Below are 17,525 nucleotides of genomic sequence, written 5' to 3' on the forward strand. Positions count from 1 at the left end.
AAAAAATAGAATGTGCAAAAAACCATAACAAATATATAAAAGCACAATGAGCTTTGTCAGGGGGAAAATTAACTTACCCTCCATCTGTTAGGGTAGGGGATATTATAAATGTCAGATGACAAAAAACAATTTAATTCCAGCTAGTGGGTCAGCCTTTAGAACATATACAGTATAGTACCTGTGGGATGAAAACTGCAGCAAAGTTCAAAGCTGGTTCATGGGTAAACTTACAGATTCTTCTTTTTTAAGTCTTCATTTCTGCCTGTCTCCAGTTTGCAAAATTTCCAGATCCCTGTCTGCATCTGTGTCTTGATTGGTCAATTTTACTGTCTGTCAAGAAAGCTGTGCTCTGATTGGAGAATATACAAGAAGAAAGATCCAATCAGAGTACAGCTGATTAGAGCAGAACCCGGAGCTTGCAGGGACAGGAGAAGATTTGCAGGACAGCGCAGAAACAGAGCCAGGTTTTTTTATTTTATTTTTTTATTTTTAGGGTGCCAGAGCAGGTTTGGGGAGGCTTAGCCTCCCCTAGCCTTATTAAAAATCGCCTATGCTTGTGGCACTTTATAAATAAAGTTATACATACACACATGTCAACCCAAAAAAATATTTTTTTGCCTAATAAAAGAAAACAGAAGCAGTATATGCCTGTCCTTTTCTATTCTCTGCCCTGGCAAGACTGTTGAAACAATGTAACACAAGGCAGCAGCCTGACAGACCTGACTTACTGGAGGAGACGTGTGATGGCAGATTCTGTTAATGCCTTTAAGAGTGGCTTGGATGAATTATTGGAAAGCATAATATCCAAGGCTATGGCGATCTCAAGAGTTACAGTTAGTTTAGTATAGGTGTGTGTTTTACACACATGTAAATACGCATCGGGGTTTATTTAGAGGGGTTGAGCTTGACAGACTTTTGTCTTTTTCAACACAAATGAACTATGTTACCTATCTAAGTAACCAGTAAGCACAATAGCCTAAATACACCACTTAACAACAGAGGCTATAGATATATGTGAGAACACAAAGTTAAAAGTCCTTGAAAGTCCTTGGATTAGTGGCTAACTGAGGGTTACCATCTGTCCCGGTTAACCGGAGACCTGCCCAAAATGTACATTTCTTATGATTACAACCCTGTAACAACCATATAGTCCCTTAACTTTTTTCTCATACTTGCTACAGAACAGTAAAAAGTGATTCAGATCACAGTAAGCACAAAGTCTGTAGGGGTCATTTACAATGAACCCTGTTGTGTGCAAAACAGGGCATTTATGGCACTTTGCACACTGCTTGATGCAATGTGTAAATGGCCACAAGCCTCTGCACTCCTTTTTAGAGCACAAAGACCTGTGGCATGAGCCTTGAATTGATCGCTGCCTGTGTCAGCTCTAATAGGAGCAGGCGTCATTTAGATGCGCAAGTTAGGTAGCATCAGGAAGCGCAGCCCTCTATGTATACAAATATGTATCATTTTACTCCCACCAGTAGGCTAAAATTCCACAAATGGTGGGCTTACACCAGGAACCAATACAAAAAGCATTTTTGCCTTTTTTATTAGTTCTTCCGATTGCACTTTAGGCAATGAGTTCTCTCTGTATTGAAAGTGGCTTTAGGTTGAATATACAATTCATGTTATCAAGCGACAAAAATTGTATAAACACACACACTATATATATTTATATATCTATAAAGCACTCGACAGGATTAATCATCACATACTATACAGTATAAATTTAAATATATACTTTCAGGAAAAAAACAGTGCCATCTTTAACCAACCAGAGAAGTTGGAGTTTAGATGACCTTCACAGTCCATTGGTTTTTCGGGGCTGGTGAGCAGGATCCATAGCAACATTTGTAGGAGTGTTGGATTGTGTAAAGCTTTGGAAATTCAGTTCAGTGCTTGATACAGAGTTTGTCAAAACAACCTGGTAAGAGAGAAAAATTGGAAATATAAACTTCATTGCACTGTGAAGAATCAAAGCATGAATGGGAAAAGAGGCTTGTTCAGACTGAAAGAGCAGCATTTATATCAATCAACACATGTTATGCTTATCTTTGGCATTATTTTAACTTTGGTGAGTAACTCAACGAAAAGTCCAGATTATAGAATTACTTGCACATATGCTAACACTGCACTTAGATATTTAATCACCAATCTTCTGTAATTAATGGGAAGAATAATTTTGCTTATTCAGCAATACAGGAACAAGTGGCACATGGTACAAGTGTACAAGAGTGCATGTAGGCGCAAGTTCTTTAGGGAATATTTTGATTGGTACAATTATGTGAATATTTTGTTCCTTGTTCTGGACCTTGAAATTGTAAACAGGTCTATTGTTTTTGGTGGGCCTCCTATGCCCACACTAAAACTGCCAACAATCATCCTTTTTTCTTCTAAACAGACTGTGATCTGTGTGGTGCACAGATTCCTGGATACTCCCCATTTGATGAAATCGGCCTATGGCCGTAACATACCTCAAACCGCTACAAAGACCTTCTATGTGAGTATTCTGCATAATTTTCTATTTATAATAAATTCCTCATTTACTCATTATATGTTGTAAAATTACACCACTATAGACCCCCGTGTAAATATTACATGCCAATGGGAAATATTTAAATAGCGTGTAAAAAGTTGCTAGGGGTGATTGTTTTTTATTCTGGCATTTTACATAATTGTCTGAAATACACTTTATAACTAATACCTTTATAACTAAGCTTTTTTTAAATGTAACAATACCTGGGGGCTTATTTTTAATGCTGTGTAAAAAATGGTGATCAAATATACCACACATCACCTTCTGATTGTACCTTAAAACATGCATTATTTATCAAGCTATTTATTTTTTAGGCAATCACATAATATTCAGGTAGTAAAAGAAGCGGCTGCTTAAAAATGTTATTTATCAATGGCATTACTTAGACTGATGGGAAAAAAATCCACACCTTTTTAAATGCCATTTATTTTACACCATTTTTATCCTTTTTTAAAGGAGATGAAAAGTATAATCACTGACGAGGGAGGTTGCCAAATGTTAGGCACCCCCCCCGGTGTTTGTAATCATTTACCTGATACCCTGGCCCAGTGCTCTTGTTAGCATAAAAGTGCACCAGCCTGGGATACCTGCGAACCAGGTGCTCATAGCAACAAATAAGAGGTGATCAGTAAACTGCTCATTGGTTACTATGGGTTACTACAAACAAACCTAATGTCTTTTTTTTTTTTGTTCCATTGCCCCAAAAGTGCTTTTTGGCTCTGAGGGCATCAATACCTGTCAAAAATAAAGCAAATTAGTTCTGATGTTTTATGAATCATATTTTAGTTCAAACATCACCTACTGTATTCATATTTTAGGTGATATTCATTCCATGCAGATAATAGTTATTAAAAAAATGTCTTGGAACCCCCCCCACTCCCCAACCTCAGTCCCCCCCTCTATACCCCCCTGTTATAATGTTTGATTTACCATGTTGGACGATCCACTACCATATGGCTAAACACCAGTCCACGCAACGTAAGGACTCCCCACGGCTTCATTAGTTGGATCCTGTTTATCGACTGTATAAGAAACTAGTAAATGTTCTCTTGATTTATCTGTAAAGAGGAACAGCACCTGAAATGCCTTCTTTCTTGCCTTACCATGTATGTATATAGCCATATGTTTAGATGGATCTATATTTGTACCTGGATTAAAACTCAATAAAAACATAATTAAAAAAAAAAAAAAATGTCTTGGAATGTCACTTCCATTGTAAGGTTAATTTTGTGATGTAAGGGCTCCTACAGAAGAGCATTTGTTCTTGTGTTCCCCTGTGGTGGATTCTTCCTGCGTTCCATCGCAGGGGAATGAAGGAACAGATGCAGCTCTTTCTTCTCTATGGCAGTGTACTAACAGGTGCATGTAAGCGCCGAATGCAGGTGGGATGCAATATGCTGCGTAACATGTGCCTGTGTTAGTATAGCCCCATCAGGAAGAATGGAAAACGCAGAAAGAAACGCTTGTCTGTACAAGCCCTTATATATTTGCAGATTTGCCGAACTCTAGTTACCCAAAGCAACCAATCAGAGGTGTGTCTTCCATCAGCTGGTTAGTAAATGTTATGAACTAGACCTGCAGTTGCACCCTTTATTATATTACCCCAAATGTGTGCTAACTTTGTGCTTATTGTTTTGTAGGCATTACAAAAGAAAATAAGCTCACAACATAAGGTCTCCTCTCACCTCAAAATAATTCAGGTCAATAATGATGACAAATTTGCAGATGTGAATGATACCTGTCCTGTTTTCAGACTAAATCCTAATGAAACAACATCAGATATAGTTACATGCAAGCGTGCAGCGTTTGCTCCAGGCTCATGTCAGTTAATGAAGACCCTTTTTAGCGGAAGCCCTGCCAACTGTTCCCACCAAACAACACATATAATTTGTGAACTGAAGGTAAGCTATGTTTCCATTGTTTTAGTTGTATGTCTTAAGTAAAAAGCAACCTAAACATAAATGGAAAAAAAACCTGTCAATTTTGTGTTTTATTATTTGATTGAAACAGAAGATGAAAGATTAGCATCATTTGTGTTTCTTAAATAGGACTTGAATGTTATCATTTTATAAAGTACTTTTCACAAAAATTTCAGGCCACAGATGCTTTAAGCCAGTGCTGTCCAACTTCTACGGTGCCGAGGGCCGGAATTTCTCTAGCATACATGGTGGAGGGCCGCTAATGGAAGCCAGTTTTGACCACTCCCCTTTTTGAAACCACACCCACTTCAAACCACACCTATTTTATCACAATGGTGGTAGCACAGCAAAATCCCAAATGCTTGGTCCTTACTGTGGGGATATCAACCATCATTCATATGTGAAAGAATTATGTCATATTAAGATATACCCTTAAATTCCATATGCCTCCTGCTCCCCTGTGGATAGCAGAGCAACATAATTACACACCTTTGGGACCATTTAATGGCTATTTCCAACTGCTAACAAACTCTCACAACAAACCCCTGCCAGGTTCACCTCCCACAAGCAGCATAGGGCAAGCAGAGTATGGCACACACAGGCAGCACTCTGCCTGTCCTATGCTGTCTGTGTGTGCCATACTCTGCCTGCCCTACCCTTCCTGTGTGTGCCATACTCTGCCTGCCCTACCCTGCCTGTGTGTGCCATACTCTGCCTGCCCTACCCTTCCTGTGTGTGCCATACTCTGCCTGCCCTACCCTTCCTGTGTGTGCCATACTCTGCCTGCCCTACCCTGACTGTGTGTGCGCCATACTCTGCCTGCCCTACCCTGACTGTGTGTGCCATACTCTGCCTGCCCTACCCTTCCTGTGTGTGCCATACTCTGCCTGCCCTACCCTTCCTGTGTGTGCCATACTCTGCCTGCCCTACCCTTCCTGTGTGTGCCATACTCTGCCTGCCCTACCCTTCCTGTGTGTGCCATACTCTGCCTGCCCTACCCTGCCTGTGTGTGCCATACTCTGCCTGCCCTACCCTGCCTGTGTGTGCCATACTCTGCCTGCCCTACCCTGCCTGTGTGTGCCATACTCTGCCTGCCCTACCCTGACTGTGTGTGCCATACTCTGCCTGCCCTACCCTTCCTGTGTGTGCCATACCCTCCCTGACCTATGCTGCCTGTGTGTGCCATACTCTACCTGCCCTATGCTGGCTGTATGTGCCATACTCTGCCTACAGTACCTATGTCTGAGGTGTGAAGAAGTGAACAATGGGAGTGATTACAGTCTGAGCCTGAGGTGTGAACACTGCAGGGGGTGAACAATGCAGAAACTAAAAGGTGTGAAAAACACAGGGGATTACATTTTTAAACAATACAGAGGGATTACAGCCTGAATCTGAGGTGAGAACCATGCAGGGGGCCAGTTAATCTCAGTACTGATACCATTTAATGCTTACTCAAAGGTAAGCCATCAAAGCAGCCAGACAGGTGGGGGGCCACACAGAGGGGGGTCGCGGGCCGCATGTGGCCCGCGGGCCGCCAGTTGGACAGCACTGCTTTAAGCATTTGATACACTGTGCCAAGCCCCATTGCCTAATGAAATGAATGGTATGCTTTGTATCATGCATGTGGCAGATTTATCATAGGTGGAGACACTAGACAAACCGATCATTCGGGCAGGGCTTCCATAAGAAACTTTGGGGCCCCGTACAAGTTATTTATATGGGGCCCCCCCTTGAACACAAGTGTACGGTGCAAAAATTTTGGTCACGCCCTTGTGTGTGCAATATAAACAGCTGATGTTACTCTATAATAAGCAGTTCATAGAAATAGTTTAATTAATGTGCTAATTAACAATCAGTTCATTAATGTTTTGCCCTAAGTTTAATCTCCCTGCCCCTGCTCTGCGCTGCCATTTCTCATATGAAAGTTAAGTAAGTCTTTGCATAAGTTATGTAAACTGCATATGTTTAGGGGCCCAATAACTACTCAGTAGTAGTTTATAAAAATATAGTAAAATAACGTGGTAATAAGTCAGTCTTTTAATTGGTGGTCAGTGGAGTTTATATGTAAGTTACGTAAGCTTCTTTTAAAGTAGCGTAAGTTTTTGCACAAGTTACGTAAATTGCGTAAGCATAGGGGCCCAATGATGTTGCTGTGGGGCCCAGTAACCAGTCATTCCACTGCTGAAACTTTATCTAAAGGACACTAATTTAGTAAAATAGCTCCCAATATAAACAGCTGATGTTACTCTTTAATAAGCAGTTCATATTATATGTATATATGTAATATTATGACATATTAACATCATGATTGACAGTACATAACCACAGCAACTGACATTTTACATTCTCAAATACCTGCTATTTTGTGCCTTCATTTTATTTCTGGAAAAAAGTTGCTGAGAAGAAATGCCAGAAAACACCTATTGTTCTATAAGTCTAGGATAAAAGTAAGAAACCTGCTTTCTCTTAAGGGTTAAAGTATTAGAATTAAGAATTAAACTGAAGTTACGTTTTTCTATTCTATGCTGAAAATCAGGGCTAGTTTTATTTAACTATCTATTTTTTGTCTTTTTTTTTGTAAAAAGCAGAGTTTCAACCCAAAGAATCCTCAAGTGGTTTGCTACCCTGATATCTGCACCACATCAGTCAATATCGCACTGTATCACATAGAAATAGGTGATTATATAAGGTACGAGATGAGCTCAGCTGAAGAACTTGCATCTTTTATTAACCACAAGCTTCTTAAGGACTTTCAAAACCATTACCCAAATAATGGTTATTGTGTGATTCAGTGTATTAACAAATCTGAACAAATGGTTTCACAGCTTCTCATAATACCTCCTGTTCTTAAAAACTCCAGCACTCATTCTGGGCAAGGTCAAAAGCCTTTGTTTAATGTTAACATTCTGTTACTGGACTCTGTTTCTAGACACCATTTTTATAGGACTTTGCCAAAGACTATAAATACATTTAAAGAGCTTAATAAGCCTTCTTTAGAAAGTGTGCAAGTATTAGACTTTGAGCTTGTACAGGCTATCAAAGGCAGAACACTTGAGTCATTGCAAGCCCTTTTTGGAGGGGATAAAATGGAGTCTCCCATATTTGATGCTTGGGGCTTGCCTCCTCATCCCATCAATCTCAATGAAACAATTGGGATGTTTAAAGCTCATGGATATGAGATTTTGTATATGGAAGATATGTGCTGGATGGGGGAATGGGGTCTAGTGAAAGAACAAAGAGCTATGAATTTGACTGCCCCTTTCAAAGAGAGAGTTAAAATATTTAACAAAGCCATTCAGAAGACGGGAATAGATCGACTGGATGTCTCTTATAGTAACTGTTTGACTCTTAAGGAGAACAAAGTAACTGAAGTTTTCCATGGTCCAGGATCTATCTGTTACAATGGTATTCACCAGCACAGCTACCTTTTGCAATACATGGAGTACTTCTTAGCTCGCTTCTCAAGTTTCAAGAAGCCAACATTCACATTTCTCATATTGGATACAGGGCATGAGGACACAGGCATTAGGATAAAGCAACTGGATGAGGTCTTATCTAGACATGTCTCTTTCTTAGCAAGCCAGTCAAACACCATATCATTTATTCTCTCAGACCATGGTAATAACTACGGTAACTTTGTTTCAGCATCTCCAGAATCGCAGGTGGAAATCTATCATCCTTTTCTTTTTTTAATGATACCAGAAAAAGCTTCAAAAATGATTGGCGATGAAAGAATGAAGTCACTGCATATAAATCAAAAACGACTTGTCAGCCTAATTGATGTACACTATACTTTAAAGGGGCTTCTTCAAAAGGAACAGCTGAATGTGAAATTGTCAAAGTACAGCATAAACAAAGATGGACTTTTAAGCCCAATTTCTCCATACAGAAAATGCAAAGACATACCAAGGTTGCATCCAAATCTGTGCATTTGTCAGGCTTCATACGCAATGAAAAAGAATAATTCGTATTATGCTTTGTTTGCAGAATTTGCTCTTGGCTACATGAACAGACATATTGCTGAGCTGCAGATAGGTGTAAGACAATGCCTTAAATTAATAGCTACCAGATTTGATAATGTAAGAAGTGCACAGGAAGATCCCAACAATTCCATAATCATGCTGGACCTCTATGTGAAACAGACAGGTATGACAGGAAATACAGAGGAAATGTTCACAGTAACTATTTTCTACAGTGTGGCTATTCAAATGGAAGGTATGCTTTTCCTGGGATACAGCAGGATGACTCCATACAGTGCTTATAGTAAATGTGCCAACACTGATGTTGACTTAAGATTATGTATATGTGACAGAGGTCAACATTTGGCAAATAAAGCCAGAAACACTGATAGAGATCCCTCTTTAGAAGACAATGTATTATGGACTAAAACCTACAGGTTAGTCATTGATAAACCTTGTCTGTATCTCTTGACAAGAAATTACACAGCAGGTGTTGTTCTATCTGTTAGCAACGTTTGCTGGGATAGACATTACAGCATTCATTTTAATTTCTTAACTATAAACCTGCACTCATCTAACCAAATGCCTGTTTCAAAAGTGATTGGACCCAATGTTGAAAATATGCTGGTCGTTGGAATCAGAAAACTGGAAAACCAGCACTGGAACTATAAATATGTTTTGAAATTTAAAGCTTTTACTTTGAAAAGAGACTAATTAAAGTTTAACAGCATGTCAATAATTTACCATATCTTAGACTGGGCTTATGAGCCCACTTTGTGACTTAATACCATTTCACTGAGTTTATTAGTCAAAAATATGGGGGACTGTAAAGGTTTACTGTCTCTGAGAATAAGTGATGAATGATATAATAAAGTGTAAATAGCTTCTGGTTCTTTCAGTTGAATTATAATGTCTGCAAATAGGCAAAAAAGCAAATATTTCCATGGGGGAATGATTTTATAGCATCTGGTATCTCAACAGTCAAAAGCTATATTTCAGTGTCTTACAGTACTCTATAACAGTGCTGTCCAACTTCTGTGGCACCGAGGGCCGGAATTTTTCCGGCCTCTGTGGTGGAGGGCCGATAATGGAAGCCAGTTTTGACCACTCCCTTTTTTAAAACCACACCCACTTGAAACCACACCCATGTTATTGCATGATCATAGCCATATTAATGGTGGTAGTACAGCAAAAACCTGCCATACTCTGCCTTCCACACCCTGCCTGTGTGTGCCATACTCTGCCTTCCCTACCCTGCCTGTATGTGCCATACTCTGCCTTCCCTACCCTGCCTGTGTGTGCCATACTCTGCCTTCCCTACCCTGCCTGTGTGTGCTATACTCGGCCTTCCCTACCCTGCCTGTGTGTGCCATACTCTGCCTTCCCTACCCTGCCTGTGTGTGTCATACTCTGCCTTCCCTACCCTGCCTGTGTGTGCCATACTCTGCCTTCCCTACCCTGCCTGTGTGTGCCATACTCGGCCTTCCCTACCCTGCCTGTGTGTGCCATACTCTGCCTTCCCTACCCTGCCTGTGTGTATGGCACACACAAGCAGCGTAGGGCACACACAGTGACACAATGCTGGCACTGCTCCCACAGTCTGCACAATAACTACATATTACAAAACTTTTTAATTGCAGTACCACCTCAGTGTATGTTCTTTTTATAGTGTGCAGGGTTTATTTTTGGGTTTCTACTGCTCCTACAGCCTGAGGTGTGAACAATGCAGGGGATGAACAATGTAGGGATTAAAAGGTGTGACTAACACAGGGGATTACATATTTAAACAATACAGGGGTATTACAGCCTGAATCTGAGGTGTTAACCATGCAGGGGGCCAGTACTGATACCATTTAAAGCTTACACAAAGGTAAGTTATCAAAGCAGCCAGACAGGTGGGGGGCCACACAGAGGGGGGGCGCGGGCCGCCAGTTGGACAGCACTGCTCTATAATGATTAGAAGGCAAGCCTCCATTGCAGTTGAAGAAAGGTGCATAGTTGACAAACACAGATACACAGTATACATACTCTAGTAAAACTAGATTTCAGGGACATTCCTAAATAAACTGAAAACAAATATTCTAAGGACATATCTCTAACCACTAGTTCACTGTATCACTAGTTTATAGATCAGTTACCTTACATTTCTTGCCACCAGCAACCAGTTTCTTATACAAATACAGAAAGCTCGGCCAAGTTGTATTTTCTTTAGTTTTCAGCCTAAAAAAAAAACGCAGGCTGAGAGCAGCAGAGCCAATGCTCTGTGTGCCCTCAGCCTAACAATAAAAGAGATAAGTATATTTAAGTTAAAGGAGAAGGAAAGGCAAAGTCACTTGGGGGTGCCAAAATGTTAGGCACCCCCAAGTGACTTTAATCGCTTACCTTGTACCCCGGGCTGGTGCCCCTGTTAGGAGAAAACAGCACCAGCCCGGGGTAGCTGCAGCGCTTCCTCCTTCCTGCTTTGTTTTCCCGCAAATGCCAGTGGTCGGCTCATGCACAGTAGAGTAAGATGCCGACTTTTCTTTTAAAGTTCGGCTTTTCGCTCTACTGCGTATGCTTGCGCGAGCAAAGCAGGAAGTGCTGCAGCAATAGTCTTACTAACTGAGCATGTTCAGTTTGGTCTGCATGTCTGTGCAGGAGTGTTGCATTATGGGAACTTTCTTTACACAGCTCAGCGTTTTTTCTTCTTGTCTGGCTTCAAATCTTCTGAACAGGTGAAATATGGGGAGACTTAAGGGCACTATTGAGACAACTGAAGGTATGCCTGCAGCTTGAGATTAACTCTTTACTAGCCTTTCCTTCTCCTTTAAATCAGATGCATTTCTGGTGCTCAGTTGTATGAGTGATGGGTGCGCCCTATTCTTTTGGGAGAAAACGTAACTTATGTGACTGATGTAGGGTGCTGAGGGCATCATGAAACCACCACCTGGTCCCGAGGTGCATTTAGCTCTAGGGTTCCCAGGCATCAATACGTACATCAGTGCTTATTTGGGAATGGAAGGCAGGATGGATTAAGCAGCATGGTGCGCAACTATACCTTAGTGCAACTGCTACCTATTGACCAGGCGGTTCAATAGTGTTTCATGCAAAAGCACTTGATGCTTGCTCAAAGATGATTTCAAAAAATTTTACAGTTTTCTCTCAGCAGGTGTTACATTTTCTGTCCAATTTTATCAAAATCTACTGACTACATTACTACACATTATTGCAAATAAACTTGTAAAATATCATCACACAGTAAATACCCAACTCAGCTAAAAAGAACTCACTGTAAACTAATGCTCTTACCTGTTATTAATAGCCCCTTATAATAAGTGTAGGCCTTTACTGTTTTCAGATTGACTTTGCAGTGAACCAGAACATTCTCTTTATTGCTGTAATAGAACACCAAGTTCAGCTTTCCCCAAACCAATGGCCCACAATTTACACAGATACTTAGTCAGCTTTCTGTCTCTCTCTCTGTCACACTACAGTGCTTAGCAGTACTGCGATGCAGTCTCACAAAAGTTGCCCAGAGAAAGCTTCACTTCAACCTGGCACAGGCACCCAATTTTCCTCATCTGGCACAACACAGTGGGTCCACTGTGGAGGCCAATACAGAGCTATACTTGCTCGTCACACCCGTACCACAGCCAGAACGGCTCCTGCCATGTATGCCCTGCCATGTATGCCATGCAAGCTGAGAGCCTTGTCTCAGTTGTCAGTAAACGGCCAGTTACTAGGGGCAGTGAAAAACTTTAAGAGACGAATTTCAATTTTTTTTAAGGAAATTCGGCTCTGCTTCTATATTTACACCACTGCATGTCTGCCTTCCATGCTCCTTTCTTTTGTATATCCTTTTACTCTTCTCTCCCTTTCTGAATATTTTATCTCCTTTTTAAACTCTGTTCTCTTCTTTTTTTATGCTTTCCCTTCCTCTTCCTGCTTCTCTTGCCCTTCCATTTTCTTCTCTGCTCCCCATGTTTTTGGGTTTTTTTCCTCCACTTTTTTATTGTTTTTTTGCATACACCCTATTTTAGTTTTGTTTTTGTCTTTCTTTAATTGGGGGACAGGTTCAATGTTCTCATTACATTATCCAGTTGCTGCAGGTTTTGTGATAGATTGTGTAGTGTACAGGGCAGAATAAAGAAAGCATCAACATGGAGTGCCTGGACCTTTTAACCAAAAACTAATCAAAATTCATGTCTTGAGAATTATTGGAATCCACCATCAGTGGGCCCACCAAGATATTGCTTGGTCTCCTGCAAGCCAATCCAACACTGACTGGGCCACTAAAATGTACTAATAGAATGGGCATAAAAAGGAGGTGCAAATCCTGCCATTAAGCAAAATCCAATTCTTGGTAACTATATATAGAGACTGATAGAGTTTATGCAGATTTATAGTAACATAAGTGGTGGCATTAGCTCTGGGGTTCTACTGCATCAATATGTGCATCAGTGCTTATTTGGACATGGAGGGCAGGGCGGATTGAGCAGCACTGTGAGCAACTATACGGAAGTGCAAGGAGCACATTTTGAAGCAAGTACCATTAATAAAAGTGATTGTATGTGTAATAGACTGCAGGGAAGGTGTGGGGACTGCAACTGCACTTGCAGATATACATAAGGCTTTATGTAATTATAAATTGTATTTACATTTGCAAACACAGTTGCTCTCCTGCTCTTTCCCTGCAGTGAGTTGCAAGTTAAACCCCATTTCTATATGATATTTGTGTCAAAATGCGGTCTTCGCACTTCTGTATAGTTGCGCTTGGTCCTTTTTGCCTTGGGTTCTGAATGGAGCACTGCTGTGCTTATTGACTCAGGGAAACCCTGAAGTTACTGCTACCTCTTTACCAGGCGGTTCTCTTCAGTTCAGGATCAACAGTTGCTGCACATTCTCGTACAGTGGAAATAATGGCAGACAGACTTCCATTCAATGATGCTGGGAATCTATGAAAAAACACTGCATTGTGGAAAAAAACATGGAGATTGTCCCCAAAATTGCACTTGGGGACGTAAATGACCCTTTAGTGTTTCATGTAAGAGCACTTGATGCTTGGTCAAAGGTGATTTAAAAAGATTTTACAATTTTCTTGTAGCAGATGTTACATTTTCTGTCCAATTTTATTAGAGTCTATTGACCACACTTGAAATATGACTATAATCTACCATTCTTAATAAACATGCACAAGATCATTAAACAGTAAATACCTAACTCAGCTGAACAGAACTCACAGTAAATGAATGCTCTTACCTTTATGCAGATTTATAGTAACATAAGTGGCTGATGCTCAAACAGGCATGTGAGGTCTGGTCTATTTGTATTGATCCAGGGGAAGTAGAGTAACCATAAAGTTGAGTTAGAGAGAGAGAAATTCCTCCTGTAACACATAGGCAATATGGTGAAATTTGTTTTTGTATGAGCTGCAAGAAAGATGTCAACAATTGCCTTTTTTTCCAAACCCAATGCTGCTTGCAGATTATACGTGGGATATTTCTGCTGCAAAGGGTATGCAAAGCCACAGATGGTCCTTTGTGAGGCCATTTTTCAATATGTGTGCAAGTTAGTTTATCAGTGCCCCAATATGGTTAGGAATGTCGCTGGCACAAGAAAAAGTAGTGAGTATTTTCTACTGGGATGACTACAAGTATTCATTATACTAAATGTGAAGTGTATATGTATATGTATAGTCAGGTGTCAGGAACAATATGGTCAGGACACACCTAAATGCCTTTGATTTAACAACTAGCTTCTGATTTCCATATTCTCTCTGGAACAGATGTCAGCACAATAAATAAACATTTGGGAGCATAATTTTTATTGCTTTGTTCAATACCAAGTGTTGCCTGAAATGGCATAAAGTTTACTGCTTTTTGATTCTGGAGTGAAAATGTGTTCTTTGAAATTATATGAATCACCCTCTAGCAGGCTGGCAGAAGAGTCTAGGTTTGGCGGACTCCAGTGGAAGTTTACCTGTCTGAATATGTAATTCAGAGATGGAAAAGTAATAATGATTTGGGGCTGTTTTCATTACCAGGGCCCCTGGGTCGAGGTAAACATTAATACTACAGTACACAATGACATTCTTGACAATTCTGTGCTTCCTACTGGATCACACAGAGCACTGAAACCAACATCTTTCTAAACACTATATTCCAGTATCTATCAGAAGCCTTGCCAGATAAATCAAAGTTAATAGCAACACAGAGAAAAACAACTTCATCCTTGATCCCTGTCCTGCAGATGCTGGCTTCCTCTAAGTGAAATGCTTTATGCAAGGAAACAATGTATGGTTGTAGGTGAAGTAATCTGATTCTTTAGTCTCCTCAAACACGCTATACAGCTGCTTATTATGTTTGCAGCCTACCCTTGTCCATTTTGTCTCCAAATTGTAATTCCCAGCAAATGTTACAATCCCACATCACTAAATAATTTAAACCAGTCAGAAGTTTTATAGGGATTATGGAAATATTTTTCTAAGAGCAGCAAGGTGTAAAACTGGTGTATCACTGTGTTCCTGCCCCATAAACCAAGTTGTTAAACCTTTACCCACACAGGCAAAACTTAATAACTAGAGTATAGTGACAAGAGAAGCCACAGTTTAATCTCAGGTTCATTTCATACAATTATTTTATGGTTATGGTATTCCTGGCGCAGGAAATAAAAGTATAGGACTGATGTTCAAAACAGTTCTATCCTTCTGCACTTCCCTCATTGCTTCATAGCAGCAAGGCATAGGGGCTGATTTACTAAGACACGATTTCAAATCCGAATTGGAAAAATTCCGATTGGAAACGAACATTTTGCGACTTTTTCGTATATTTTGCGACTTTTTCGCGATTTTTTTGCGGCGTCTTTACGATTTTTGCGAAAAACGCGAGTTTTTCATAGCCATTATGAAAGTTGCGCAAAGTCGCGCTTTTTTCGTAGCGTTAACACTTGCGCGCAAAGTCGCGCTTTTTTTCGTAGCGTTAAAACTTAAAAGGCGCGACGTTTCGCGCAAGTTTTAACGCTATGAAAAAATCGCAACTTTCGTAATGGCTAGGGAAAACTCGCGTTTTTTCGCAAAAATCGTAAAGACGCCAAAAAAATCGCAAAAAATACGAAAAAAATCGCAAAATTACCGATCATTACGAAAAAAACGCAAACGGACGCATTCGGCCTGTTCGTGGGTTAGTAAATCAGCCCCATAGTCTTGCTTGACTCTTACTTCTATTAGGACCCACTATCATCAATTGCATACCTGGAACTTGCTGAACCCTACATCATTTTAGTGCCCTCCAATGCTTTGTGGTGGATACTGGGCCCCAACTGGTAATGACCTAGCTGTAGAGTCCACTTTGGGCCTTCTATGTTCTAGCGGCTCAAACAGCCAACTTGTTTTCTTTCCTTTGTAATACACCTCTGCTAGTTTGAACATGTTCAAGTGACATGACCAATTTACATTTAATCAAAAAGAGGATCCCCAATGGCCAGTCAAACAGGCCCAAAGTAATTGGGACACAGCCCCCAGATTAAAGGGCAAGTCAAACAATTTACCAAATGTATCCCAAACTTAACAAGAAATCAAAAGAAAAAAAATCAAATTTTCATTTGTAAATCCATATTAAAATCTTACGAACCCCAAAACATGCCGCCTTATGCGTTTTGTACCCCAACGGTACTTAGTTATAGCCAGTTCTAACTCCATGGGTTCAAAAGCGCATATTTAAGCACAAAATAACCCCACCCATTATTAAAACCATTATTACCCAAAGAGACACTGCTCTCTTCCCAAGAAATTTTTTACAAATACATTAACAGGGTTTATATAACATGGTTCTGTATAATGCATACTAAAGCAATAAAAATCACAAAAAGTAGAAACAATTCACTGTCCATTAAGTACATCTTAACAGCACAGTAAAAAGAACAATCATATATTCAAAAAAGTTTTTTAAAGAAGACATTAGAATTAAATACCCAAAATAGCTATTAAAATATATATAGCCCCATTAAACAAATTAAACAAATGACCACCCCAACAGTTGCTGTGTCATCTGTCATTACATGTCATTTATATACCTCAAGTAGCATCAAAGGTTTTATTACAGAATTACAGAATACTTCAACACTGACACATGTAATTGACAAATTAAACCACAGAGTTTATTAACTGCAAAACACAGTGGTTGAATGATTATTTGAGTCTTTATTTACAATTAATAGATGAATTATGTGTCATGCCAAATAAATAGCACTACCAAACATAGTTCTCCAACAAACAATTATAATTAATTCAGCAAGAGGACAGTTTGGAATATTAGTGTGACTTAGTAGAAATGCATTTAATAAAGCAGTAAAAATAGTTAATAAAGTGTTACCTTTGTTTCTACCAAATAATAGCACTTGGTCCCTTATTATGTACTAACTCAATTGTATCTCCCTAAAAGAATATATAGTTATTGGTCTATCTACCATGAGTTATCTACATGGCTATATTTCACTCATAGGGTTCCCTACCCTATCCTAAGGTTTACGTGATAGAGCCTATGCCATGGGACACTTGCCAAACAGCATCCAAAGATACACTGTGGCTTCAAACCCACCCCGCAACACACTTTTTTAGGGATGCCTTACCTTAAAGTATAATTTTAACATTTAGTTTAGGGGACCTAAAATGACTTTGTATGCCCCCCAGCAACCTCTAGTTGCACCACTTAAGGCTCTCTGTAAGGGACCAATGCACTCATTATAAATTCCACCCACAAGAAATGGGGAGAAGCAAAGGAGTTACAAGAGTATAGCCAAGGTGGGTTCATTTGAATTTTTTTCTTCTCTTATAAGCTGTTCTTAGTCTCTTGAAGGGTCTTTCAACCTTAAAAACAATGGTACAATGGATGGAACTTAAGCTTAAGGTGGATATATAGATTTCAGGTGCAGATTCAGGTCCTTCAGACCAATTTGGCAGCGTATTTGCCCATGTATGGGCACCCCTGACAGGCTTACCCCAACCAGCATCTAGTCTAAAATTGGCCAGATCTTGAACAGGCAGTTTTGATTTTACCATTGGATTGGGGATGCAGTCCTCAGTCCGATGGCTCATATACCCTTTTAATTTGATCGTTTGGCGCTACGGCCAAG

At 39.9% G+C, this 17,525-nt stretch overlaps 1 protein-coding gene across 1 annotated transcript; it reads left to right on the plus strand.

Annotated features, from left to right (window-relative positions):
• The first annotated feature begins 1,888 nt into the window (after positions 1 to 1,888).
• LOC116411455 lies at positions 1,889 to 9,306 on the plus strand. Its single transcript, XM_031903324.1, has 4 exons — positions 1,889 to 2,077; positions 2,405 to 2,503; positions 4,180 to 4,440; positions 7,047 to 9,306. The coding sequence occupies exons 1-4, from the start codon at positions 1,985 to 1,987 to the stop codon at positions 9,129 to 9,131; spliced, it is 2,538 nt and encodes an 845-aa protein (XP_031759184.1). The 5' UTR covers positions 1,889 to 1,984; the 3' UTR covers positions 9,132 to 9,306.
• Positions 9,307 to 17,525: the final 8,219 nt, after the last annotated feature.

This window comes from Xenopus tropicalis, chromosome 1 (assembly GCF_000004195.4).
Source record: "Xenopus tropicalis strain Nigerian chromosome 1, UCB_Xtro_10.0, whole genome shotgun sequence".
Lineage (NCBI taxonomy): Eukaryota > Metazoa > Chordata > Amphibia > Anura > Pipidae > Xenopus > Xenopus tropicalis.

What these genes read in the sequence shown, in the direction of transcription:
- LOC116411455 (XM_031903324.1), top strand. Translation starts at nt 1,985, where the DNA reads ATGAATGGGAAAAGAGGCTTGTTCAGACTGAAAGAGCAGCATTTATAT. An exon ending in TTGGCATTATTTTAACTTTG is followed by an intron (nt 2,078 to 2,404) that starts GTGAGTAACTCA and finishes TCTTCTAAACAG; the next exon opens with ACTGTGATCTGTGTGGTGCA. An exon ending in CCGCTACAAAGACCTTCTAT is followed by an intron (nt 2,504 to 4,179) that starts GTGAGTATTCTG and finishes ATTGTTTTGTAG; the next exon opens with GCATTACAAAAGAAAATAAG.